Here is a 22,795-nt window from a genome sequence, read left to right on the forward strand (position 1 = left end):
AAGTTCCTGAGGGCCTCACTAAGTTGCTGAGGATGGCCTTGAACTTGAACTCCTGCCTCAGCCTCCTGAGTTGCTGGAATTACAGGCGTGTCCCACCATACCTGACTTAAAATAAACTTTTAATTTTATAACAGTTTTAGATTTACCAAAAAACTGAGAAGGTATTTTAGTGTTCCCATATAACACTCAACCAATTTCCTTTATAAGTATCATCCTACATATCATTCTACATAACTTTGGTATATTTGTGGGTTTTTTAATTGTTGCTACTGGGGATTGTACCAAGGGCCTCATGCATTCTAAGGACTCACTCTTATCACTGAGCCACATCCCCACTTTGTTACATTTGTTACAATTAATGAACCAACACTGAAACATTTTCACTAACGAAAGTTCACACTTTATTCAGATTTCTTTAATTTTCACCTAATGTCCTTTTCCTGTACCAGAATCCCCACTCTTCTCCCAGAGGCAACCACTTTCTGAACGTTTCACCATAGATCCTAAACTAATTTTGTTAACTTTTGATTCCATATTTCCTTGTACACATGAAGAGTTGAAGTATGAACTCACAGCGTTGACTTGTTGACTTTAATGAGAGAACTTTACGCGTAGTTAAATGATGTATTAACTGTTTCAAATAGAAAATAATTTAATTAAAAAAATTGTTTGACTTTTTTCATTCAATTAATGAACTCATTACTTTGAGTTTATTCAAAGTAAAACTTGAGCCAGGTATCATGGCACATGCCTATAAATCCCAGTGACTCAGGAGGCTGAGGCAGGAGGATAGCAAGTTAGAGGCCAGCCTCAGCAACTCAGTGAGACCCTATCTCAAAATAAAATAAAAAGGGCTGGGGATGTGACTCAGTGGTAGAGTGCCCTTGTGTTCAATCCCATGTACTTCCAAAAAGCAAAACAAAACATACAAAATCTGAATACAATAACAAATACTTTTGAAAGTTTCTTCTATAGAAGGAAAATTTTTATCACTCTTGTGAATGCAGGTATAATTCAGTTAAAGTTCAAATTAAAGATAAAATAATTTTTTGTGGTGATAATACACACATAGATTTTGATAAAAATAATTTTCTGGGTAAAAATGGTATATTACCTAAATCAAGAAATCCAAGGTGCAGAATTGGATTTGTCATGAAGACACATGCATAACTCATATTTGTGTTCAAATTTTACCAATGAAGATAAAAATGTTAATTATCAAATTATATACATACTAAGTTAATGACCATGAAGTTTTTAAGATGAAGCTGATGTTGAAAACAAATTACTGGAGGCTGGGCATGGTGACAGATTCCTATAATCCAGTGACTCTGGAGGCTAAGGCAGGAGGATGGCAAGTTCAAGGCTAAGCTGCAAGTTAATGAGAGCTTGTCTCAAAATAAAAAAAATAAAATAAATAAAAGTGCTACAAATTAGCTCAGTGGTAAAGTGCTCTTGGATTAGACTTAGTCATTAAAAAGAAGTACGATTGCTTAAGAATATCTTTTAAATGCCTAAAGATGTCAGAATCCTTTTTATAAGATTCAGGAAGCTCCAAGGTACTCTTAGCATCATGGCATGATCTTCCCACTGCTTATTTTATGAAAGAGAAAACTGATCCTGTTAGGCCATTAGAAAAACAGGACAATATCTTTTGACTACTTGCCACATGGCTTCCTTATACCACAAAAATTTTCTTCATGGACATTTTAAAGGGAAAGCTTTTATTTTTTAACTTCAAGAGGAATGTGAGCACTTAATTTTTTTTTTTTTTTTTTTAGTTTTGAAGTCAAGATGATGGTGCCAGATATCAAGAGAGCCTTAAATAACTCCTAGTTGTTTTTTTTTTTTTAATGTAGTAAGTTGTATTCTATTTACTCTCTTTTTTCCTTTCAGTATTCTGAAGAAGCCAATAATCTCATTGAAGAATGTGAGCAAGCAGAACGACTTGGAGCAGTGGATGAATCGCTGAGGTGTGATTTTTCTTTTCTTTTCTTTTTTTAGTGGTGCTTTGTTTCTTTCATATCACATGTTAATTTGCAAAAAGAATCACCCTGTTCATTTTCTTTATAGTGAGGAAACACAGAAGGCTGTTCTTCAGTGGACCAAGCATGATGATTCTTCTGACAACTTCTGTGAAGCTGATGGTAAAACATTTTTTTATAGTATACATTGTGCTTAAAATTATACCTACAGAAAAAATTTTAAATTAAAAAACAAACAAACAAACTCAGTTTCTAAACGTTTGACAGTTCCTCAAAAAAGCTAAATTCTAAAAACAGAATTACCATGAGATCTAAGAGTTTCATTCCTAGGTGTATATTCAAAAGAATTGAAGAAAGAGACTTAAACAGATTTGAGTAAAGCAGTGTTCATTGCAGCATCATTCATAGTAGCCAGAAAGTACAAATAACCTGTGTCTATCACCAGATTAATGAATAAGCAAATGTGGTATATCTATTCAATGGAATATTATCAAGCCATAAAATGGAATGAAGTTCTGGACACAGGCTATAACATGGATGAACCTTGAAAACATGCTAAGTGAAATAAACCAGACACAAAAGACAAGTATTGTATGAGTCCACTTATATAAATTATCTAGAATGGGCAAATCATAGGCAGAAAGTAGATCAGAGGTTACTGGAGGTTGCAGGGTTGGAGATGGGGAATTATTGTTAGATGACTAAAGAGTTTCTCTTAGGGGTGATGGAAACAGTTAACTGGTGACAGGTACACAACATTGTGAATGTAATTAATGTTGATTAAGTGTATACTTAAATATGGTTGAACTTGCAGATTTTGTTACATATATATTTTACCACAATAAAAATATTTAAAAAGAAAACTCAATTCCTAGAAAAAAATTTACCTCGTTAAGTTTTACAGTTCTGAGTATGTAGTAATTTCTGTAATATACACGTGCATTTTGTATAAGTAGCTAAAATGTAAGAATTAAGAAAACTTACTTCTGGCTGGGTGTGGTAGTGCATGCCTGTAATCCCAGCAGCTTGGGAGGCTGAGGCAGGAGGATTGCAAGTTCAAAGTCAGTCTCAGCAACCTAGTGAGGCCCTAAGCAACTCAGTGAGGCCCTAAGCAACTTAGTGAGATCCTGTCTTTAAATAAAACATAAAAAGGGCTGAGGATGAGGCTCAGTGCCCCTGAGTTCAATCCCTGGTACCAAACAAAAACAAAACAAAAATTAAAAATACTTACTTCTGTTATATTACTGTTGAATTGTTTTACATTTTCCTTAATGATGACCTGGTTGCTGTCATAAAAGAGAATATTGCACCACAGAGTCATACCTGCAGCATCTAAAACTAATCCACAGCTGGTGCTGTTAAACTCTAGCAGCTTACATTTATGGATCCTCCCATTCTTTTTTTTTTGTTTTGTTTTGTTTTGTTTCTTTGTTTTCCTAAGTTGGATTGTTAGCCTCTTAATCGTCTAAACAAAATTTAATCAAATTGAGTTTTGGTATCCTTCTGTAGTGTATTAATGATCTTTTAAAAAACTAGTGAAAAGAATAATACAGGTCATTAAAGTTACAAGTAAAAGAGAAGCCTGCAATTCCCATAAAAGAGAAAGGGAGGGAAAGTGCTTACTTATAATGTTGTGGCTTCTTTTTGAAAGAAAGAAAAAGAATGGATGAAGGGAGAAAAAAGAAAAAGAAAAAGAAGAGCTTTCCTTGATAGGAAACATGACCATGTTTTGGTATATACTTATCTATAATACCTTCTTTCTATTTTCAAAATCTGGAAAATAAACATCTTTCCTCCTAAGTTTTACACACATTCAGTGTGAACATTCATGTGTTTCACTGCAGAAATGTGTATGTGTGTGGGGTTTTGTTTGTTTTGTTTTTGTTCAATGCTGCGATCAAACCCAGGCCCTGGAGCGTGCTAGGCAAGTGCTCTATCACTGAGCTCCAGTTCCAGCCCTGTGGTCTCACTTTAAATTAGTGATATTAACTATCGTTGCTGCCTAGAAGCCATTTCTTATTTCTAGGCCTCCTGAGGAACTAGTTCATGGCTTCCTTTCTCATACCAGTTGACGCCTTTATTTCCATGCGATGCCTCTACGCCTCTGGATTGCTGCCCCAGACCCTGTTGGAGTAATATTTAATGTATGTTGCACGCACTGTATTGCTTTTGTTCTCAGTTCCCAAACATCTGTTCTCAGGGATGTTAGATGTGGGGTTGTAGACTTATATCAAGACTTAGACTAGTAAAGGAAGGAGATGAAAACATTCTCCTACATTTTTTGTTTTGCTGCCTTTTCCACAAGGATCTTTGGGCCTTAAATGGTATTATATGAGATAAACTAAATTTATAGTGTGTAGCAAAATTGTTTAGGCATGTAATGTTAGGAAAATGATGGTAATTCTTTACCTTCCATTTTAATGAACTGCTATCCTTTTGAGACTACACTGTGAGTGCAAACTGAGAACCAATAACTCACTCACATGGTGGAGTTTGGTGAATCACTTGCCCCTTTGCATTCATTTCTTCTGTTAAAAGATGAGTATTTTTAAAAAGCATAGCTTCATAGGGAATAAATAATATATGCAAATGGTGGGTGAAGTATAGAGGGTATTTTATAAATCCTTATAAGAATTTTGAGCTTTAGTCTTGTGGCAAAATATGGATATAACAAAATATATTTTTTATGTTGTCATAAGTAAAAATCAAGAGGCCAAAATGTTTATCTCTAGGCAGAATATTAAAAAAAATTAATCATATCTTGGTGGCTAGTTTTGTGTTTTAAAGTACAGGACATTGAGGATTATTTATATATTTTTAAAAAGAGGAGGTTTAAAAATCAAGTTAGTGTAATTTTCTGTGGTAACTGCCTTTAGTATTAATTGGAATGAACAGTTGTCCATTTCTGACTGGATGAGTCCCTGCTAATTTATTTTTTAAGTTCTTATATTTATTTTTCTAGGTATTTTATTTATGTTTTGAGGGTACCAGGGATTGAACTCAGGGGTACTCCACCACTGAGCCACATCTCCAGCCCTAATTTGTATTTTATTTAGAGACAGGGTCTCACTGGGTTGCTTAGCGCCTCCCACATGCTGAGGCTGGCTTTGAGATCTCCATCCTCCTGCCTCAGCCTCTTGAGATGCTGGGACTATAGGTGTATACTACTGCATCCAGCTTTTCTAGTTGTTTTAATTGCTACTTCTGCATTGGGTTCAGTTATTTCTAAATGCTGGTTCTAGAAGTTATTTTCTCCCTAATTCATGCCTTTATTATACTGTGAATTGGAATAAAAATAACTAAACTCAGTTCTTTTTTTTTTTTTTTTGTCTTTGTTCTTTAATAAAATGAAGTAGGTATTGTTGAGAGCTTGATGGACTCTCTATTGCTCACTTGCTTTTTTTTTTTTTTTCCTTTTTTTTTTTTTATCTTGCAGTACTAGGGATCAAACTCATGCTAGGCAAGTGCTCTACCACAGATCTACAATCCTTTGATGGACTCTTATAAGGAACTTTGTGCTCTGTTTCTTGTCATCTACTCTGCTTTGAGGCCATTTTTGCCCATATTTTGGTGCATACTGTTAAACTTTATAGATGAGTAATATACTGCCATACTGTTAAATAATTTCCCAGTACCACTGAAGGACTAGGGCCATCATTTCTATTTTGAAGTTTGAGTTTTTTGTTTTTGGTACCAGGAGATTGAACCGGGGTTGCTTTAATCACTGACCCACATCCCCAGACTTTTTTTTTTTTTTTTTTAATTTTGAGGCGATGTCTTGCTATGTTGCTTAGGGTCTTGCTAAATGGCTGAGGCTGACTTTGAACTTGTGAGCCAAAGTCATTCTGAGCCACTGGGATTATAGGCATGTACCACTGTGCCCAGCAAAGTTTAACGGTTTTAAATTATGAATAGGTGGCAGGACCTGGATCCTAACCCAAGCGTTCTGGCTCCAGAGTCCAGCCTTCTAACTGCTCTGCTATGTTGGGTGCTTAGGTTGCTTCCAGTGTTCCTTTTTATAAAGGATGCTGACACAGAATCATCCTACATACAACTTTTGCTTATTTAGTGTTATATCTTTTGGACAGCTTGGTAGTGGATCCTGATGGTGGTCATTGAAGAAGAAAGTATTTGGTAGCAAATAGTATATGGCACTAATACTTCTTCACTTGCCTAAGTTACCAATGAGCTGCTCTGATTAACATGGAAATAAGAGTCTATTATATTTATTGTTGGAAAAGCCTATGAGAATTGGATTATGATTCTTCAATCTGAACAGATTTCTGTTTTTACCATTTCTAAAATCAGGATGCTTTTGCAATTAGTGTGCACAGTTAATATGGCCATTTGTCTCTCCCTCTTTTCCTTCCTTTCTCTTAGAAAGTTGTTTTAAAATCCCTGATCCATTGTTACATTTGTGATGCCTTAGAATCAATGGCACATAGTCTTATATGTATACTAACTTTTTAAGGTATCTAAAGATAAGAAAGATTTAATGGAAATGTTTATTTTATAGACATACATTCCCCTGATGCTGAATATGTGGATTTGCTCCTTAATCCTGAGCGCTACACTGGTTATAAGGGACCAGATGCTTGGAAGATATGGAATGTCATCTATGAAGAAAACTGTTTTAAGTATGTATCATTTTCATTTAGAAATTCCTGTAAGAGGCGGTGATTTCTCTTTTTAAACAAAATCATAATGATTTAAATTTACTAATCAAGTTCATTTTGTTAAAAGGTACATTCAGACATAGAAACGTACCTTTCATTAATCCAGTTCCCTTTCAGGGAAACATTGGCATAAATTTGAACAAATATTTTTTTCTTCTTTGAAAGACTGGGAAGAGTATTAGAACTTAATGGGAATATTGTAGGTACAAACAGATATTCCTTGATTAGATTGTAGAATCTCATTTTGTATGTAAGGAGGCAGAGCCAAGGAAGTTGACGTGATTTTCCAAGATCAAGTAGTTAGTGGCAGCATGTGGATTAGAATCTACAGCTCTCAATTCTCTTTTTGGTGCTCTACATTCTTTTCTGTCATTGTAGTTATTTTACCTGCTCTCTGTGTTAACTGTTCTATCCGTTTTCTTCTCTAGTTCTTTTTCCCCCACATTTTTATTAGTACATTATAATTGTACATGCCAGTAGGATTTAATGTTACATATTTGTACATGCATACTATATAACAATATAATTTGGTCAATATTATTTCCCAGTATTTTCCCTTTTCAGCCCCCTGGTTCCCTTACTTTGTTGATCTCCCTTCTATTTTCATAAGATTCCCACCCCATCTTTTATCCTTTCTGACTTCCACACATGAGAGAAAACATTGACCCTTGACCTTCTGAGTTTGTCTTATTTTGCTTAACATGATGGTCTCAAGTTCCATCCATTTTTCTGTAAATGACATAATTTCATTTTTCTTTATGGCTGTATATACCACATTTTATATATCCCTTTGTCCATTGATAGACATCTGGACTAGTTCCATAGTTTGGCCATTGTGAATTATGTGGCTATAAACATGGGTATGCATGTATTGCTGTAGTATGCTGACCTTTAATTTTTTAGGATATCAAGAAGTGGTATAGCTGAGTCATATTTACTTTGTGTTAGAGTCATCGCTGTTTTACAGAGGGAGAATCTGAGAACCAGAGAGGTTAAGAGTGTGTGTGTAAATTCTCTTGACTCTTACTAGGAATATTTGGTTTACTAACTTGAAAGTTTGTTTTTAAAGGGTTTTTCTTTTTAGGAGGTTGTTTTAATGTGAACTAGAAAAGTTTATGAAGCAGTTGTTAGATTTGTTTTGGTTTTATGGCATTTTCTAATTAATATCCTGATTCCTATAACATTTCTAACAATATAAATATCGTAGGAGGCATTTATTATGTTAAAATATAGCTTATGGTATTTTTTCTCAAAATGTCTCAACTTGTATAAAGTTTTAAAATTTAAATTATGGACATTAAAATAATCCCTAATTATCTCATAATACATTATGAATGTATATTTATTTTGAGATTTAGAAGCACTTAGTTACATTATCTAGAAAACTTTGTTTTTTTTCCTATTAAAAAACCTTTTATTTAAATCATAATAAACTTAATGGCCATAGGGTACACTGAAGTGTCTAAGAGTACCTAAGTGGAAAATAATCTACCTGCACCGTTTAATATTTTCATGTTCAATTTTAATGTTTGTATTAGATATTTATATTGTTTATCTTTCGATTAAGGGTGCATTTTGTACCATACAACATACACTCCTGCATACATATAAAAGCATATTAGTGACTCTAGGAGAAGAGTTGACTGATATTATTTTTCTTCCTCTGTTTGAAGAGGTGATTAGGAAATGACCTGATGACTATTATAATGGGAAAAGATCAGGAATCTGTTATCACTAAAACAAATAACAGGCAATAATTTCTCAAAAGCAATTAGAGAAAATTAAATATTTTATAATCTCAGTAAAACAATTTGACTTTAGATATAATCATTAAGCAACTTTCTGAGATATTATCACTTCAATTAAATAATTATAACATGACTGGTAACATATTTGTATTTCATACAGTACTTCTAATTCTTTTGTTTCTAGGCCACAGACAATTAAAAGGCCTTTAAATCCTTTGGCTTCTGGTCAAGGTGAGCCATTTGTTTGCATTATTATATTATTTATCAGTTGATGAACTTCAGTTAGGGAGAAGGAAAGGCAAGATAAATGGCAAGAGCAGATGGAGTTAATTAATCCACAATCCTGTTTCCATAGAGGTTATACCTTTCCCACACAGAGGTATATTTATATTTTGATAAGGAGTATTTTTGTAATGAAGTTCGTGGATTATCATAAGATAAAAATTAGTATATATTTTATTTATCTATTTACTTACTTACTTACTAACTTACTTATTTTGTCAGTTCCGGGGATTGAGCCTAAGGGTGTTCCCCAGCCCTTTTCATTTTATATCTTGAGATAGGCACTTGCTAAATTTCCCGTGCACTTGCCATCCTCCTAACTCAGCCTCCTGGATAATGAGATTGCAGGCATGCCCCACTGTGCCCAGCTATTCTAGGTATTTTTGTGGACACACTGATGGGTGTGCTCTCCTCTTTTAGTTTTTACTCATCTTCTAGATATATGAATATAAAAAAAAAACTTTAAATTTTTTCCAAAACCTTGAAATTATATGTAGACTCCATATATTGCACTCTTTATATTGCATTAAAATTTTTTTATTTTCTACACTCAAGGTGTGATCCAAATGCTACCTTTCTCACAAAACCTTCCCTGATCCTCCTAACCAGATATAATGTTTCCTTCTTCATTAAATATGAACTGTTTTATTTATCTCTTATAGCCTTTTTTATTGTGCAGCATTATTTTATTGTTATTTATAAATCTGTCGATCTACCCTAGTACTTTGGATGTATGGGCAGCATTTGTCTTTTTTATTCCCCTATTATAGAACCCAACACCTAATATATGGAGTAGTTGTTATCATTGAAAATTGCCCTCCTCATGGAGTGGTTTTATCTGTATCAGTGAAAATCACTTGTTCTAACAACAAATGATTACTCACCATTTACCACATGCTAGGCACTGTGTGTAGCTGCCAGAGGGAATGTAAAATTGAAACTCACAAACCCTGACCGGTCAATAATAGGCAGACTAGTTTGTTGAATAAACCATTTCAGTGTATGATTTATGACTTTTTCCTTATAAAATATATATCCTGCTCTTTTTAAAAATATGCTTACCAATACAATCTTTGTTGTGCTTTTAGCAAATGTGTAAGGTGTTAAAATTTGTGTGAAAAGATGCTGAAGTCCTATAGTCAATAAATATAAATTTCTTCCTGTAAATCAGTGAGATTGCATCATGCCTTAAATGCTGGCAGCCTTGGCTTTCCTAGGCTAAGAAAGAAATTATTTTTAAACAAGTCTCTTGGGTTTTTGCAGAGTCACATGAGGTGACTCAGTGGAAGCTATTGATTTAACATCAGATGAAATGTAAATCCACAGGAAAGAAGTGATCTTTACTAGGGACTCACATGAGGACTCAATAAAGTAATTAGCTACCCTCACTTTCTTTAAAGCTAAATGGGAACCATTTAAGTGTTTCTCATTGGGGACAGGTTGAATTATGGTATAGCCACATACTAAAATAAAGCCATAATAAATGTTGCTGTAGATCTGTATCCATTTAAATAAAAATGTTTGACAATATCCTGAGGAAAGGAAGCAGATATAAAAGCAGTATGTGTAATATATTTTTATAAAACCAAAATATAATTTCTAAATATCCATACACAAAGAATAAAGGACATTTATCAAAATTTAAATAGTATAAATGGTGAGGGGAGGAGGTTCTGGATAACTTTATTTTGTCTCTTTTCTTCTTAAACATGTATTATTTAAGAAATATATGTTCTTTAAAATAAACATATATTGACAATGAATGTTTAATAAACAATGATGGCATTAAACAAAAATGGTAAAAATGAAGATTGTTTGTTTATATATTTATTTTTAGTACTGGGTGTTGAGCCGAAATCTACCACTGAACTATAGATATAGCTATAGATATAGCATCCGTTTTTATTTATTTATTTTTTATTTCGAGACAGGCCTCACTAAGTTGCTGAGGCTGGTCTGGGACTTGCAGTCCTCCTGCCTCAAATCTTCTGAGATCATAAATTAGCAGCTGTGTACAAACTGCTACATCATGTATAGTTTGAATCTCAGTCTTTGAAAATATTTCTAAGTCTAAATCTTATAATGTCATTCTGCAGGTTTAAAAGCAATAATGCAAATCTTTAACAGAAATTATGTTATAATTTTAAGATAATCAATGTGGAAAAGAGTCTGAGCCACATAAACATAAGTCCTTGAGATATTTTAGAATACTCAGATATGGGTTTGATTTTTCTCTTTTGTCACCCATATTAAATCTTATGTGATCTGGAGCTACTTGTCATGCATGCTCCTGGAGAAAATGCCATTTAGTTTAACCAGGCACTGTTCATACTACTGTTCGGTAGAGTTGCTGTCATGAGTGTCACCTTCAGATTTTTCTTGTGGGGATGAACCGATGGACTAAAACTAATCATTATTAAAAAGGTCTCATTTTAATGAAAATGCAGCAGTAGAAAAGGGGCAGCTGGAAGGAATTTATAATAATAAGCATTTTGTTTTGTTTTTCAGGAAAAAGTAAAGGTAAGTATAATTTCTTTATCATATGTTACATACATGACATTGCTTATATATTTGGGTGTTTAAAATGACAAACTCTTTTTCCTTCCTACCTCTGAGACTCAGAAGAACTTAATTTTTATTACTTTATCTAAAATTCTGGAGGTGAAAGCACAGGTTAGGACAGTGACTGCTGTGTCTGTGCTCAGCATTGGAGATCCTTCCTCAGCCAACAGCCCAGCTGCACATTTACTGTGCTGTCCCCCTTCCCCTCCCCACACATACTCTGGCAGGGAAGGCTTCTTCCTCTCTACTGCTTGAAGTCTGGGATATGCTGCTGGTATCACATAGGAAGGTCCTGGACATGACTGGAATGTTGATTCCAGAGCTGGCATCTAGGGCTTATGCTCTTGCCAAATCTAAGTTAATAGTAATGCTAAGAATTTTTAACCTATTTTAGGTTCATTTTGTCTTTTTGAGAATCATTTTGCTTTAAGGGTAAAATTCGAATGACTTTTGCTATTCTTAAAACCACATGCTTTAACAATGTGAAAAGACCGAATCAGTGCTTAGTTTTAACCCATCTAAATGAAACTGCTAAAATACAAAGTATCACATTTCTCTTACTCAAAATCTTCTATTTTCAGAACATGATTTTATGAATTACTTTTGTATTGTGTCTAAATAACAAAACAATAAAGTCTGATAACGTTGCTATTTTATCATTGTACTTTATATTATAGTAACTGTAGCAGTAAGTGATATGCCACATCAGAACTGAATTGTTTGAATGAGAAATTTTTAGTAGAATGAGATGGATATCATTACCCTACGTACATGTATGATTACATGAATGGTGTGAATCTACGTTGTATACAACCATAGAAATGAAAAGTTGTACCCCATTTGTGTACAATGAATCAAAATGCAGTCTATAAAAATAAAATTTAAAAAAAGAAATTTTTAGCAGTAATGTTATTTTTCCAAAGTTGCTTTTCATTTGTTAGTGGTGGAGGTGGTTTTCAGTTTTGAGTAACCTTATTCCACCTTGGGCATTAACTTAGTTCTGTGCTACAGCTGTGTTAGAGAAGGCTACTTTGGTTTTCCAAAACTAATCTAAAGACCATGACTTGTCTCTTGTTATCAAAGAAAAGATCACTAACCTGTGGGAGCAATTCTTAGAGAAACTATCTCATTTATAAGTGCCAAACTGATTTTGGCCAAATGTCAAAGGATTATCACTGACAGCTGTCATATTAGGTGCTTGTTGAACTAGATCACAGTCAGGTCACGTTGAGAACAGCTATTTGGGGATTATAAAACTGAACTGAATTGAAAATGTCATTAGGAGTCTAGGTCCCAAGCAGTGTTATCCCTAGCCCTCTAATTTCTGGTCAAATAAAAGAAAAAAAGAAAAGATTTTATAAAGGAGTTAATTACTTTTAACCCCAAAGTAATAATGGTAACTACTTGAGAGGCACTCTTTTAGGCAGTGTATTATTTCATTTAATTCTTTCAACAATCCTAGGAGGTATTCTTTCTATCCCCATTTTATAGATGAGGAAAATGAGTCCCAGAGAGGTTCAGAAGCAATCTGGCTACAGTCAGGTGACTTATAAGTAGCAGTTAGATTTCAAGTCAGGAAGTTTGGCTTCAGGGACCATGTTCTTGGCTACTACCTTTCTCCACTTTTCTATTAACATTTTGCTATTTTCTATATATTTCTCCATATATACATACCTACATTATTTATAATATATAAATACATATTATGTTCTTTTTCCACCTTTGTGGGCATTAAGTCGTATCATATTTTTATCTTTACTAATTTGATAGGAAAAGTGATATAGCTTTCTTTTAATTTGGAATTTTTATTACTGACAAGATTGATCAGTTTTTGTCTGATTTGTGTTTTTTCCTTTCCCTACTCATCTTCTGTACCACCTTTAGTGGCATTTTAGGATTTTATTCAGTTTATGAGATTTTTATACATTTAGGACATTATACCTTTGTTATGTTTGCAACGTACATTTTATGTAGTTTGCTGTTTGCATTTTGCTTTTGTTTATGGAGTTATGAAGGCAAATGGCACATTATGTTTTCAACTATATACAACTACTATACTTCTAATATGATTTTATAATTTTTATTTTTCTAACAATAATTCTCATGCATGAATTGTTATTTAAGTTAGGTATTTTCCTATATTTTGACATATGAACTGTTTATCCAGAAAGTTATGAGAATGGGGCTACCCAAGGCGATGCTAAAATCTTTATTTTAGAGTGGTACTGAACTGAATCATTTCAAGAATTTCTCTTCTTCCTTTGAGAAAATTGCAAATAAGATTTTATTTAGGTTGAACAATCTTTAAAACAGTGTTTGCCATAAATTTGCTATAATGCTTTTAAACTTTTAAAAGACTTATATTTTGGTATTTTTACAATCTTTAAATTTATTTTTCTTTTAATTTCAGAGAATGCTTTTTACAGTTGGCTAGAAGGTAATTAGAAACTTTTAAATAAATTTAAATGACTTTCTCCCTTCTTGTTACAGTCATGAAATTAATTTTATAGTTACAAGACTCACATATGAAATTTTATTTGCAAATCACTGATTTTTTTTTTTTTAGGCCTTTGTGTAGAAAAAAGGGCATTCTATAGACTTATATCTGGCCTCCATGCAAGCATTAATGTGCATTTGAGTGCGAGATATCTTTTACAAGGTATGTGACATTTACTTTTATTCACTTTCCCACACTTATTTTCAGGTTTCTCAAAAAGTTCCTGGTATTTACCTGATTGAATATTAGGCAGTAAAAATTCATTCTTAAATTGTAGTAATCAGGGAACATGGGAACTCTCTTCCTTCTTTTAAGAAGCTGCTCAAATTTAGACACATTATTTTGGAAGTATTCTTTGTTTTGTTCTGATAATTCAAATAGCTCCTAAGCACATTTTGTTATTTATTAAATATTATTATAACAGCACCTTTTTAATTTATGTGCTAGTTTTCAGGGGTAAAGAATGTCATGCTGCTCTTTATTCTTTAGGGATGTGGTCGGGAAATAAGATAATGGTTGGTTTTAATCAGTAGTATATTTCTTTTGGAGTTAAAGGATTTTGCTTTTTTTTTTTTTTTTTTTTTTTTTTTGCAGTACTGGGGATTGAACCCAGGGCCTTGTGCTTGCGAGGCAAACACTCTACCAACTGAGCCATATCCCCAGCCCAGGATTTTACTTCTTATAAACAAAATATAGTAACTTGAATTTGAAACAGCTCTTCAAACTCATTACTAACTTCAGATGATCACTTATATATTTCAGTTTTATACATGCAGAAATTTTATTTTTTATTAAAACCTGCTTTCTTGGTAAATCATTGTATTCATTTTAGTTTTAAGGAGATTCTAGAAGATAAAATGCCAATATTGAATACTTACAGGCTAAATTATGAAAAAAATAGCTTTCTTGATTGTATTCATTATGTATTTTAGTGGGTTTTTTGATTTGTTTGTTTTGATTTTTGTTTTTTTGTTTTTGTGGTACTGGGTATTGAACTCAGCGCTTCATGCATGCCAGGCAAGCACTCTTCCACTGAGCTACATTCCCAGCCCTCATTATGTATTTTATTTATTTATTTTAATTTTTTTCTTAGTTGTAGATGGACACAATACCTTTGTGTTATTTATTTTTATGTGGTGCTGAGGAACGAACCCAATGCCTCACATGGGTTAGGCAAGTGCGTTACCACTGAGCTACAAACCCAACCCCTCATTATATATTTTAAAATACAAAATGAAACTAACTTCTGCAGGTATAAATAGCCTATGTAATTTAAGTGGAAATTAGTTATAAAATTCAGTTTTTACTATGTAATTCTTACTTCTCAGATACCTGGTTGGAAAAGAAATGGGGACACAACATTACAGAGTTTCAACAGCGGTTTGATGGAGTTTTAACTGAAGGAGAAGGTCCAAGAAGACTGAAGAACCTATATTTTCTCTACTTGATAGAATTAAGGGCTTTGTCTAAAGTGTTGCCATTCTTTGAGCGCCCAGATTTTCAACTCTTCACTGGAAATAAAATTCAGGATGCAGAAAACAAAATGTTACTTCTGGAAATACTTCATGAAATCAAGTAAATTACAACTTTGCATTAATAGAGGAGTGGCAAGCAATAGCCAAAGTTAAATGCTTAAACATTTAAACAGAGTAAAACTATTTTTAAATAATTCAAAACCAGTCTTGCCCATCAGTCTTTTAGAATTGAGTTTTTGTTTTTGTGTTGCTCTGTGTACTAAAAAACACACATTTTTAGTTTTAAGAGCCATTCTTTTAGTACTTGATACTTATTTTTATATTTAGTTGGGCAAATGGAGTTTGGGACCAAACTTTTATGTTACATAGTTAGCATTTAGATTTGAGGATAAGAATTTGTTTGCATCAGAGTGTTGGTTTTACTTTGTTTTCTACTATATTTTAATTATATTATTTATTGCTGACTTGTAAAATATTATATTAGCTGGACCTATAATTTTAATAATACATAAAATGAATAGTCTCTATTTTAAAATGCAGGTCATTTCCTTTGCATTTTGATGAGAATTCATTTTTTGCTGGGGATAAAAAAGAAGCACACAAACTAAAGGTAATTATATTATAGTTTAACTTAATTATTAGATTAAAAACTGATTAACATGCAAGTATGAATATGAACTCATGTATTATTTATAGAGGTAGAGAGTAAAATGGTGTTTTATCAAAAGCTGCAGGGGGAAATAGAAGAGCAAACAAGATGTTGATCAAAGGGTACAAAGTTTCAGTCAGGAGGAAGAAGTTTCAGTGATCTGTTGTACACAGTGGCAACTACAATAAATAATGTATATTATAAAAATTAATGAGAGTACATTTTAAGTGTTTTCACCACACCTAAATAAATATGTGAGGTGATGGATTTGTTAATTAGCCTAATTTAATCATTCTACTTTGTAAACATATATCAAAATGTCATATTGCATCCCATAAGTATATCTAATTAACATTTGTCAATTTTAAAAAATGAATAAACCTGTGTATTTATACTAATGATAGATCTTGATACACATTCTGAAATTCCAAGAAAAATTGGAGTTGTGTTTTTTTCCTTTTCCTTAAAAAATGGAATTCTATAGGCAAGTCTGAGTTAAGGTCTCATTTTCATCATGTTTGGAGTAACAAGTGGAAGATGTGTATCACTATATACTTTACAGATGGCTTTTACATTGATGGTCTTATGTAACAAATAGAGGTTATAAATTAAAGGAAAGGGATCCAGAGTAAAGTGGCAATATTAATCTGTCTTTTGCTGCAGATAGTTCTAAAACAGGCACGTTGTGGTGTGTCATCTTTATCTTATTTACTGGCATTTAAAGGCAGCATCTGTTGGGGAAAGGACAGACATGACACCCCAGAAAATGGGGTCCAGTTGTTGTCTTGCTTCTTAACAAGGGTACAACCTTAGGCAAGACCACTTCTGAATATGTATTTGCCTCAAAAAAACCACAAATATAAAATATTACTAGGAAGATTTATTAAACACTTTGTATAGAGCATAATTTTTTTGTCATCAAAGGAATAGACAACTCCTATTAGGAGTTGACAATATCCTACCCCCAAGGGATTTGCAAAATATTTTGGGGGTTAAGTGAAATTCTGTTACTCTTCTCTTTATAAAGCTAGTGGTGGGGCTGGGGAGATAGCTCAGTCGGTAGAGTGCTTGCTTTGTAAGCACAAGGCCCTGGGTTCCATCCCCAGCACCCAAAAAAAAAAAACAAAATCTACTGGTAAGTAAAAGCAGGTGGCACTTAGAATCTCTAGGTTCAATCTGATTTCACCAGAATATTTATAACAATCTTCCCATTTCTTATTCTTTCTTTCCATGATGAAAGAACCTGATTTTATGCAGCTAGCAAAGAAAGTACTTTTTTGCGCTCGTTTTTTTTCCCGTTAGATAATAGTTATTCTTGACCTCCCATCTATCTCCTACTTAAAGCATTCTTGCTGCAAAAACATACTTCAGTGATTATATAACCTCCCAAACAGCTTCCAGGAACTTGAGAGTGAGGGGGAAGATGCTGCAATAAGACTTCTCTTTTTCTTACTATTTTCAATATGTTCCTTATTTTTAGTTCACTTGCTGGCTTAGTGGAGAGTGTTTTGGCATCAGCTCTTTTTAGATTGTGCAAATTAGAAATATTTCTCACAATGTTTTAATTTGCTCAAAACTCCAAAACACTCAGCTTTCATGTCCTGCAAGGTTTATATAGAGTCCTTACTAACAGAATTTTTCTGAATCTTTTACAACAAAGAAATAAAACAAAGAAGTGAAAAAATAGGAAAACATGGTATTATCAGATATTTACTTTTTAAAAAGTAGTTTCTGGTACACTTGGATTTGAATACTCATATTCGTAAATTCATTTCAAATAATCTCATTGTGACTCCTGTTATACTCTATCCATATATGGCTAGAAATAGAGGACTTGCATGAAATGGAGTTATTTACTGTTCAAAATACAACAGGGTTGCATTTGAAGGCTTATAAAACATTTGAGAAATTGGGCAAGAAATGGTCAGTTGGTGCCACTGAATATAAATCACAGCTTGTAACTATATCGTATTTGATTATTCTGTTAAATGACTGTAGTTTAAAACAATGACCTAAAACTGTATGCCTGAACAAGGGGAAACTGAAAGTGATTTACGTTATTTAGGATTCCAGTTTTTTTCCAATCTGAGATAATTTTGAAGTTGTCTTGTGGGGGGTCTCTCAGCCACATCCTGCATGGATGAGAGAAGGGTTAACTGCTGGAGGATGATGTTGGTTATAAATCAGTCAATTACCCATAAACTTATCTAATCAACAACAACACAAGAGCCAGTATTCTTTTTAAATGAGAAGAAGGTGTCACGGGTCTGGCCGTACCAGTTCTTGCCTCTAACAACATGGAGTTGCCCAACTCTCTTTTATTTATAATCACACAGGTAAAAGGGCCCAGAATGGGAGGGGCTCCTTCTGTGATGAACAGGATGGGGTAGAGTTATGGGAGCCAGTTTGCTCAGGGAAACTATCATAGAACCAGATAGGGAACCGCCCCCACAGTGCCACATACCCCCCCACCCCCAAATCTGGCACAGACCTCCGAGTCTGTCAGTTCTGAGAAGTCAGCCTGCTGTGTCATGAGGCTCAACATAGTCTGATTCTGCTAGATAAGGATGGCTTCCCACATTGTCTCAAGTTCTTAGACATGATTGTTTTTTGTGGAAGTCTTGAAGGACTTTCTCTTATTCTGATCTAGTCAGTTTCTAGTCTTATTAATTTGGTTCCAGTGTGTTCAGTTCACCTAAGTAGGAGATTCATGCTATTTCAGGTGCTTGGGTTTAATTTATAATATTTATTTGGCTACTATAAGCAATCATAAGTGCCCTAAGTTAAAGTCAAATACTAGTTTAAGAGAAACCTTAAATCATGAAATCTATCTAGAGTAATTTTGTTGAGTAGTTATTCCTAAAAGTGGGTTTCAAATTAGCATTACCTCTGATTGAACAAACACAGAAATAAAAGATTGAGAATATTGTTTACATATAGGAACAATTAATAATTTGGGCTTTTTACTAAATAAAGACACAAGATCTGGGATCTTAGTAAAAGTCATTTACATCTTATAGCTGTTTTGGTCTTCAGCTGAATAAAGCAACTGGGAAGAGTTTGTCTCCAGAGCAATTCGAGGTCTGTTCTGAATATAGTAGATGCCAGCCTTTGATTTAATCCTAGTTTTAGATATGTACTCCTGTTCTCATCTTGTTGAGCCAGTGTATGATTTATTACATTATAAAAAGAAAAATACTATATGCTTTCAAAATTACAGGTCATTTGGAAAAAGGGATAGTCTATTTGAATTGTATGACAATTTTTAAAAGTTTTTAAAATTCTGAGGGATTCCAGGACAGAGAGAGTCACTTGGAGGATCAATTAATAATTTCCCTTGGAGTAAAAGAAAGATGTGTTCTTGGCTTCACTCCTTTATTTTTTTAATTCCTTAAGAACATATGCTATTTTTGGATGAGCTGGATGCATGTTGCCACATTGTAAACAATACAATAATCTAGTGTTCATGGATATATACATACATATGAATTAATGTATAAAAACATAAAGGTAACAGTAAACACTGAATTTGCATGGCGATATAGGATGGAATACAGTTCTTTGGATCAATACATAAGGAGCTTTAATTGTACTTGAAGTGGTTTCTTTCTAACACTTGGTGGGAGGTACATGGATATTCATTATATTTTGTATATTAATAATAATGTTAACCTTCATACTAAAATATCTGATTGTTTTACCTAGTTAATACCAGAAAGAAGGCCTGTAATTTAACTTTTATGAAACCAAAAGCTTTCCTCCATTTGTCCTTCCCTCTTGTTTGGTGAATGATACCTTCTAATATCTCCCCCTGTTACATAGTGACACATAGTTAATAATTGCATATAACAAGACACATCAACCAAGTTAACTTTTCATATTTTTGCATATCATTTTGGAGTCAGGCAGGCCTGGATTCAAAGTTTGTTATATACTAGAATTTAGGCAAAGTATCTAACCTTTCTGAATCTTGTTTTGTTAATTCATTAGGGGTAGATTATAATAATATTTACTTTTGTATTTGTCGTGAACATTAAATGAGTGTATATGTAAAATTCTAGTGTGTAGATGTTCAGTTAAATGTTTTAGGTACCCTATAGTACCTTGCCCAGTATTAGGCACATAGAAAGCACTTGGAAAATACTTATTAGTTGACCATATATTACATCCTAATAAAATTTTGTTAAATTGTTTTTAGGAGGACTTTCGACTGCATTTTAGAAATATTTCAAGAATCATGGATTGTGTTGGTTGTTTTAAATGTCGACTGTGGGGAAAGCTTCAGGTAAGTAATTCTAGTTCAGTCCTAATTTTCATTTATATTTTGCACAAAGAATTTCTTAGTTTCTTTATTTATTCTCTTCTTTATTTCTATTATAGACTCAGGGTTTGGGGACTGCTCTGAAGATCTTGTTTTCTGAGAAACTGATAGCCAATATGCCAGAAAGTGGACCCAGTTATGAATTCCATCTAACCAGACAAGAAATAGTATCATTATTTAATGCATTTGGAAGGTTAGTTTGAATGTACTAAAATTGTTTCTGCTAGCCAAGTAAGTCTAATGCAACATGTATACTCTCAGATAAAACTAGATAAGAAATATCTTTTTAGTGAAATTGTCTTATTACAGAATTATATGATCTTATGAAATACTTCAAGAATGTAGATGAATACAATCAGTGATGATTGTTTATTTTTATATGTTAACTCTTATATTCATGATTAATTTACTGATTAGATTTCAATATTCATCTTTTTTGAATTTGTGAAGTTTTTCTAATTGTTTAAAAGTGTTTTTTATACTATCCAGTTATTTTTCTTCAGATCATTGAAAAATCATATGTTTAATATAGGCATACATGTAAGTTTCTCTGTGAAGTCATCATTATATAAAAATGTTAATAATTTTTTTCTTTATTGGTACATTATAATTAGATGTAAAATGGAATTCATTATCCTAAAGTACATGAGTATTTATATAAAAACATAAGCATTTAAATACTTATGTGCTTATATTTTTATATACTCATGTACTTTAATACCTTAATATTAAGTAATGAATGTAGTTTCGAATACTTAAAGTACATAAGTGTTTCAATACTTGTGTACTTCATAATTATGTATTTTTTGTTTAATACTAAAAATAATGTCAAAGTAACTAACGTACCTTAAAATAGATTAAATGGTTTATGTACCTTTTGATTTGTTGAAATAAATTAAAATTTTTGTATACTCTAAAAATGCAAAGCGAATAACTTTTACAAAACAAATTTTTCTAAAATGATTTCTGAGTAAAATATTTTTTGATTACAGAATTTCTACAAGTGTGAAAGAATTAGAAAACTTCAGGAACTTGTTACAAAATATTCATTAAAGAAAACGAGTTGAATATGCCTGTTTCTGGACAATGGAGGCCAAAGAGTGGAATTTCATTCAAAGGCATAAAAGCAATGACAGTCTTAAGCCAAACATTTTATATAAAGCTGCTTTTGTAAAGGAGAATTATATTGTTTTAAGTAAATTTTTTTTAATTGTGCTAAGTCTATGTTTAATATTATTGTGAGTAAAAGTAATACTTTGATAATGTGGTACAAATTTTTAAAGTTTAATATTGAATAAAAGCAGGATTATCAGATTCAAATATGATAAAACTAGGTGAATAATGTTTCTCAAACAGAGTTCTATGTAAGAAGATGAAACAAAAATAAACTATGGTAATGTGGCAAGCATTTAATAGGAAAATGCTAATGAGGTTTATGAATGGCCCATAATGGTCTAGAATTTTTAAATACATTTAGGGTTGCCAGATTTAACAAATAAAAATAGAGAATTCCAAGTTAGATTTGAATTTCAGATGAACAACTAGTTTTCTTTTAAATATGTTGTATATAATATTTGGGACATACTTGTACTAAAAATTATTCATTATTTGGAATTCAAATTTAACTGGGAGCCCCATGTTTTATTTGGAAACCCTAAGATACTTTGGTATGAAACAAATCACATTGAGAGTTATATTGCTATTTTGATTGGGTTGTTTGGTATGTAAAAATTACAATAACAAGTCAAAGGCCTAGGAGATTTCTAAGCATTGTGAAAAGTCGAATAGATTATATATTTATTCTCATAGTACTTTCCCTGAAACTGAATAAAATTTGGGGAAAACTTTTTATTTTTATATAATTTTAAATTTACAGAAGAGTTTCAAAAATAGTACACTCTTTTACCCAGATTCGCCAACAGTTCACATTTGCTTTTGTCTTTGATATTCTCTGTGTTGATACGCACACATGCTATTTTTTCCTTAATCATTTGAAAGTCAGTTACAGGCATCTTGCCCTTTTAACCCTAAACACTTTAGTATGTAATACTGAATGATTTTCTAAAAATGATTTTCTTAGAAAGAAAGCCCCAAAGCCCCCCTACAAATCTGAAACTAAAGTACTATAAGCCTTAAAATAAGGAATCATTTGGGGTCCCAATCTAAAGTTTTGTCACCCTTTATATGTTTAATCTGTATAGTCATAGAGCATACAATTTCTGTTTTTAATACATGAACTTCATTTCCTTTGTCTCCCCAAAAGTGAACCATAATTTTGGGAGATTTTCATTAGTGGAAGCTCTTCAGTGATACAAATATTTGAAGGAGCTTAGGAATTAATGTCATATGATAATTGTGGGGAAAAAGAAACTGTATACCTCAAAATTATGTGCCCTCTTTCTATAAATCTTAGCAGGGATAACATGTTGAGATGTTATGGTATTAGAAAAGCAGGGTTTATTTACATAATGGCTGAGAAATGTCACTTTACACACTGCTGTATACTTTTTCCTCTCTGCGTCCCTAAGGCCTGGAATAATGCCAAGCCCATAATTGGTATCCAATAAATATTTGTTAAATGAATGTATGAATATGTATTT

General features: G+C 32.6%; 1 protein-coding gene across 2 annotated transcripts in view; it reads left to right on the plus strand.

Annotated features, from left to right (window-relative positions):
* Positions 1–22,778, plus strand: part of ERO1A (endoplasmic reticulum oxidoreductase 1 alpha) — a 42,896-nt gene extending 20,118 nt beyond the window's left edge. Inside the window, exons 5-16 of one of the 2 annotated variants that reach the window (XM_079121223.1) lie at positions 1,897–1,973; positions 2,074–2,147; positions 6,502–6,622; positions 8,594–8,640; positions 11,200–11,211; positions 13,664–13,690; positions 13,820–13,912; positions 15,079–15,325; positions 15,766–15,835; positions 20,073–20,159; positions 20,255–20,388; positions 21,188–22,778. In XM_079121223.1, coding sequence (XP_078977349.1) covers positions 1,897–1,973; positions 2,074–2,147; positions 6,502–6,622; positions 8,594–8,640; positions 11,200–11,211; positions 13,664–13,690; positions 13,820–13,912; positions 15,079–15,325; positions 15,766–15,835; positions 20,073–20,159; positions 20,255–20,388; positions 21,188–21,248 — 1,050 coding nt within the window. In that variant the 3' untranslated portion in view covers positions 21,249–22,778. The remainder of the gene's footprint in view (positions 1–1,896; positions 1,974–2,073; positions 2,148–6,501; positions 6,623–8,593; positions 8,641–11,199; positions 11,212–13,663; positions 13,691–13,819; positions 13,913–15,078; positions 15,326–15,765; positions 15,836–20,072; positions 20,160–20,254; positions 20,389–21,187) is intronic. The other variant, XM_079121224.1, reaches the window with a different exon arrangement.
* Positions 22,779–22,795: the final 17 nt, after the last annotated feature.

The sequence above is a fragment of the Sciurus vulgaris genome, assembly GCF_902686455.1.
Source record: "Sciurus vulgaris genome assembly, chromosome: 2".
NCBI lineage: Eukaryota > Metazoa > Chordata > Mammalia > Rodentia > Sciuridae > Sciurus > Sciurus vulgaris.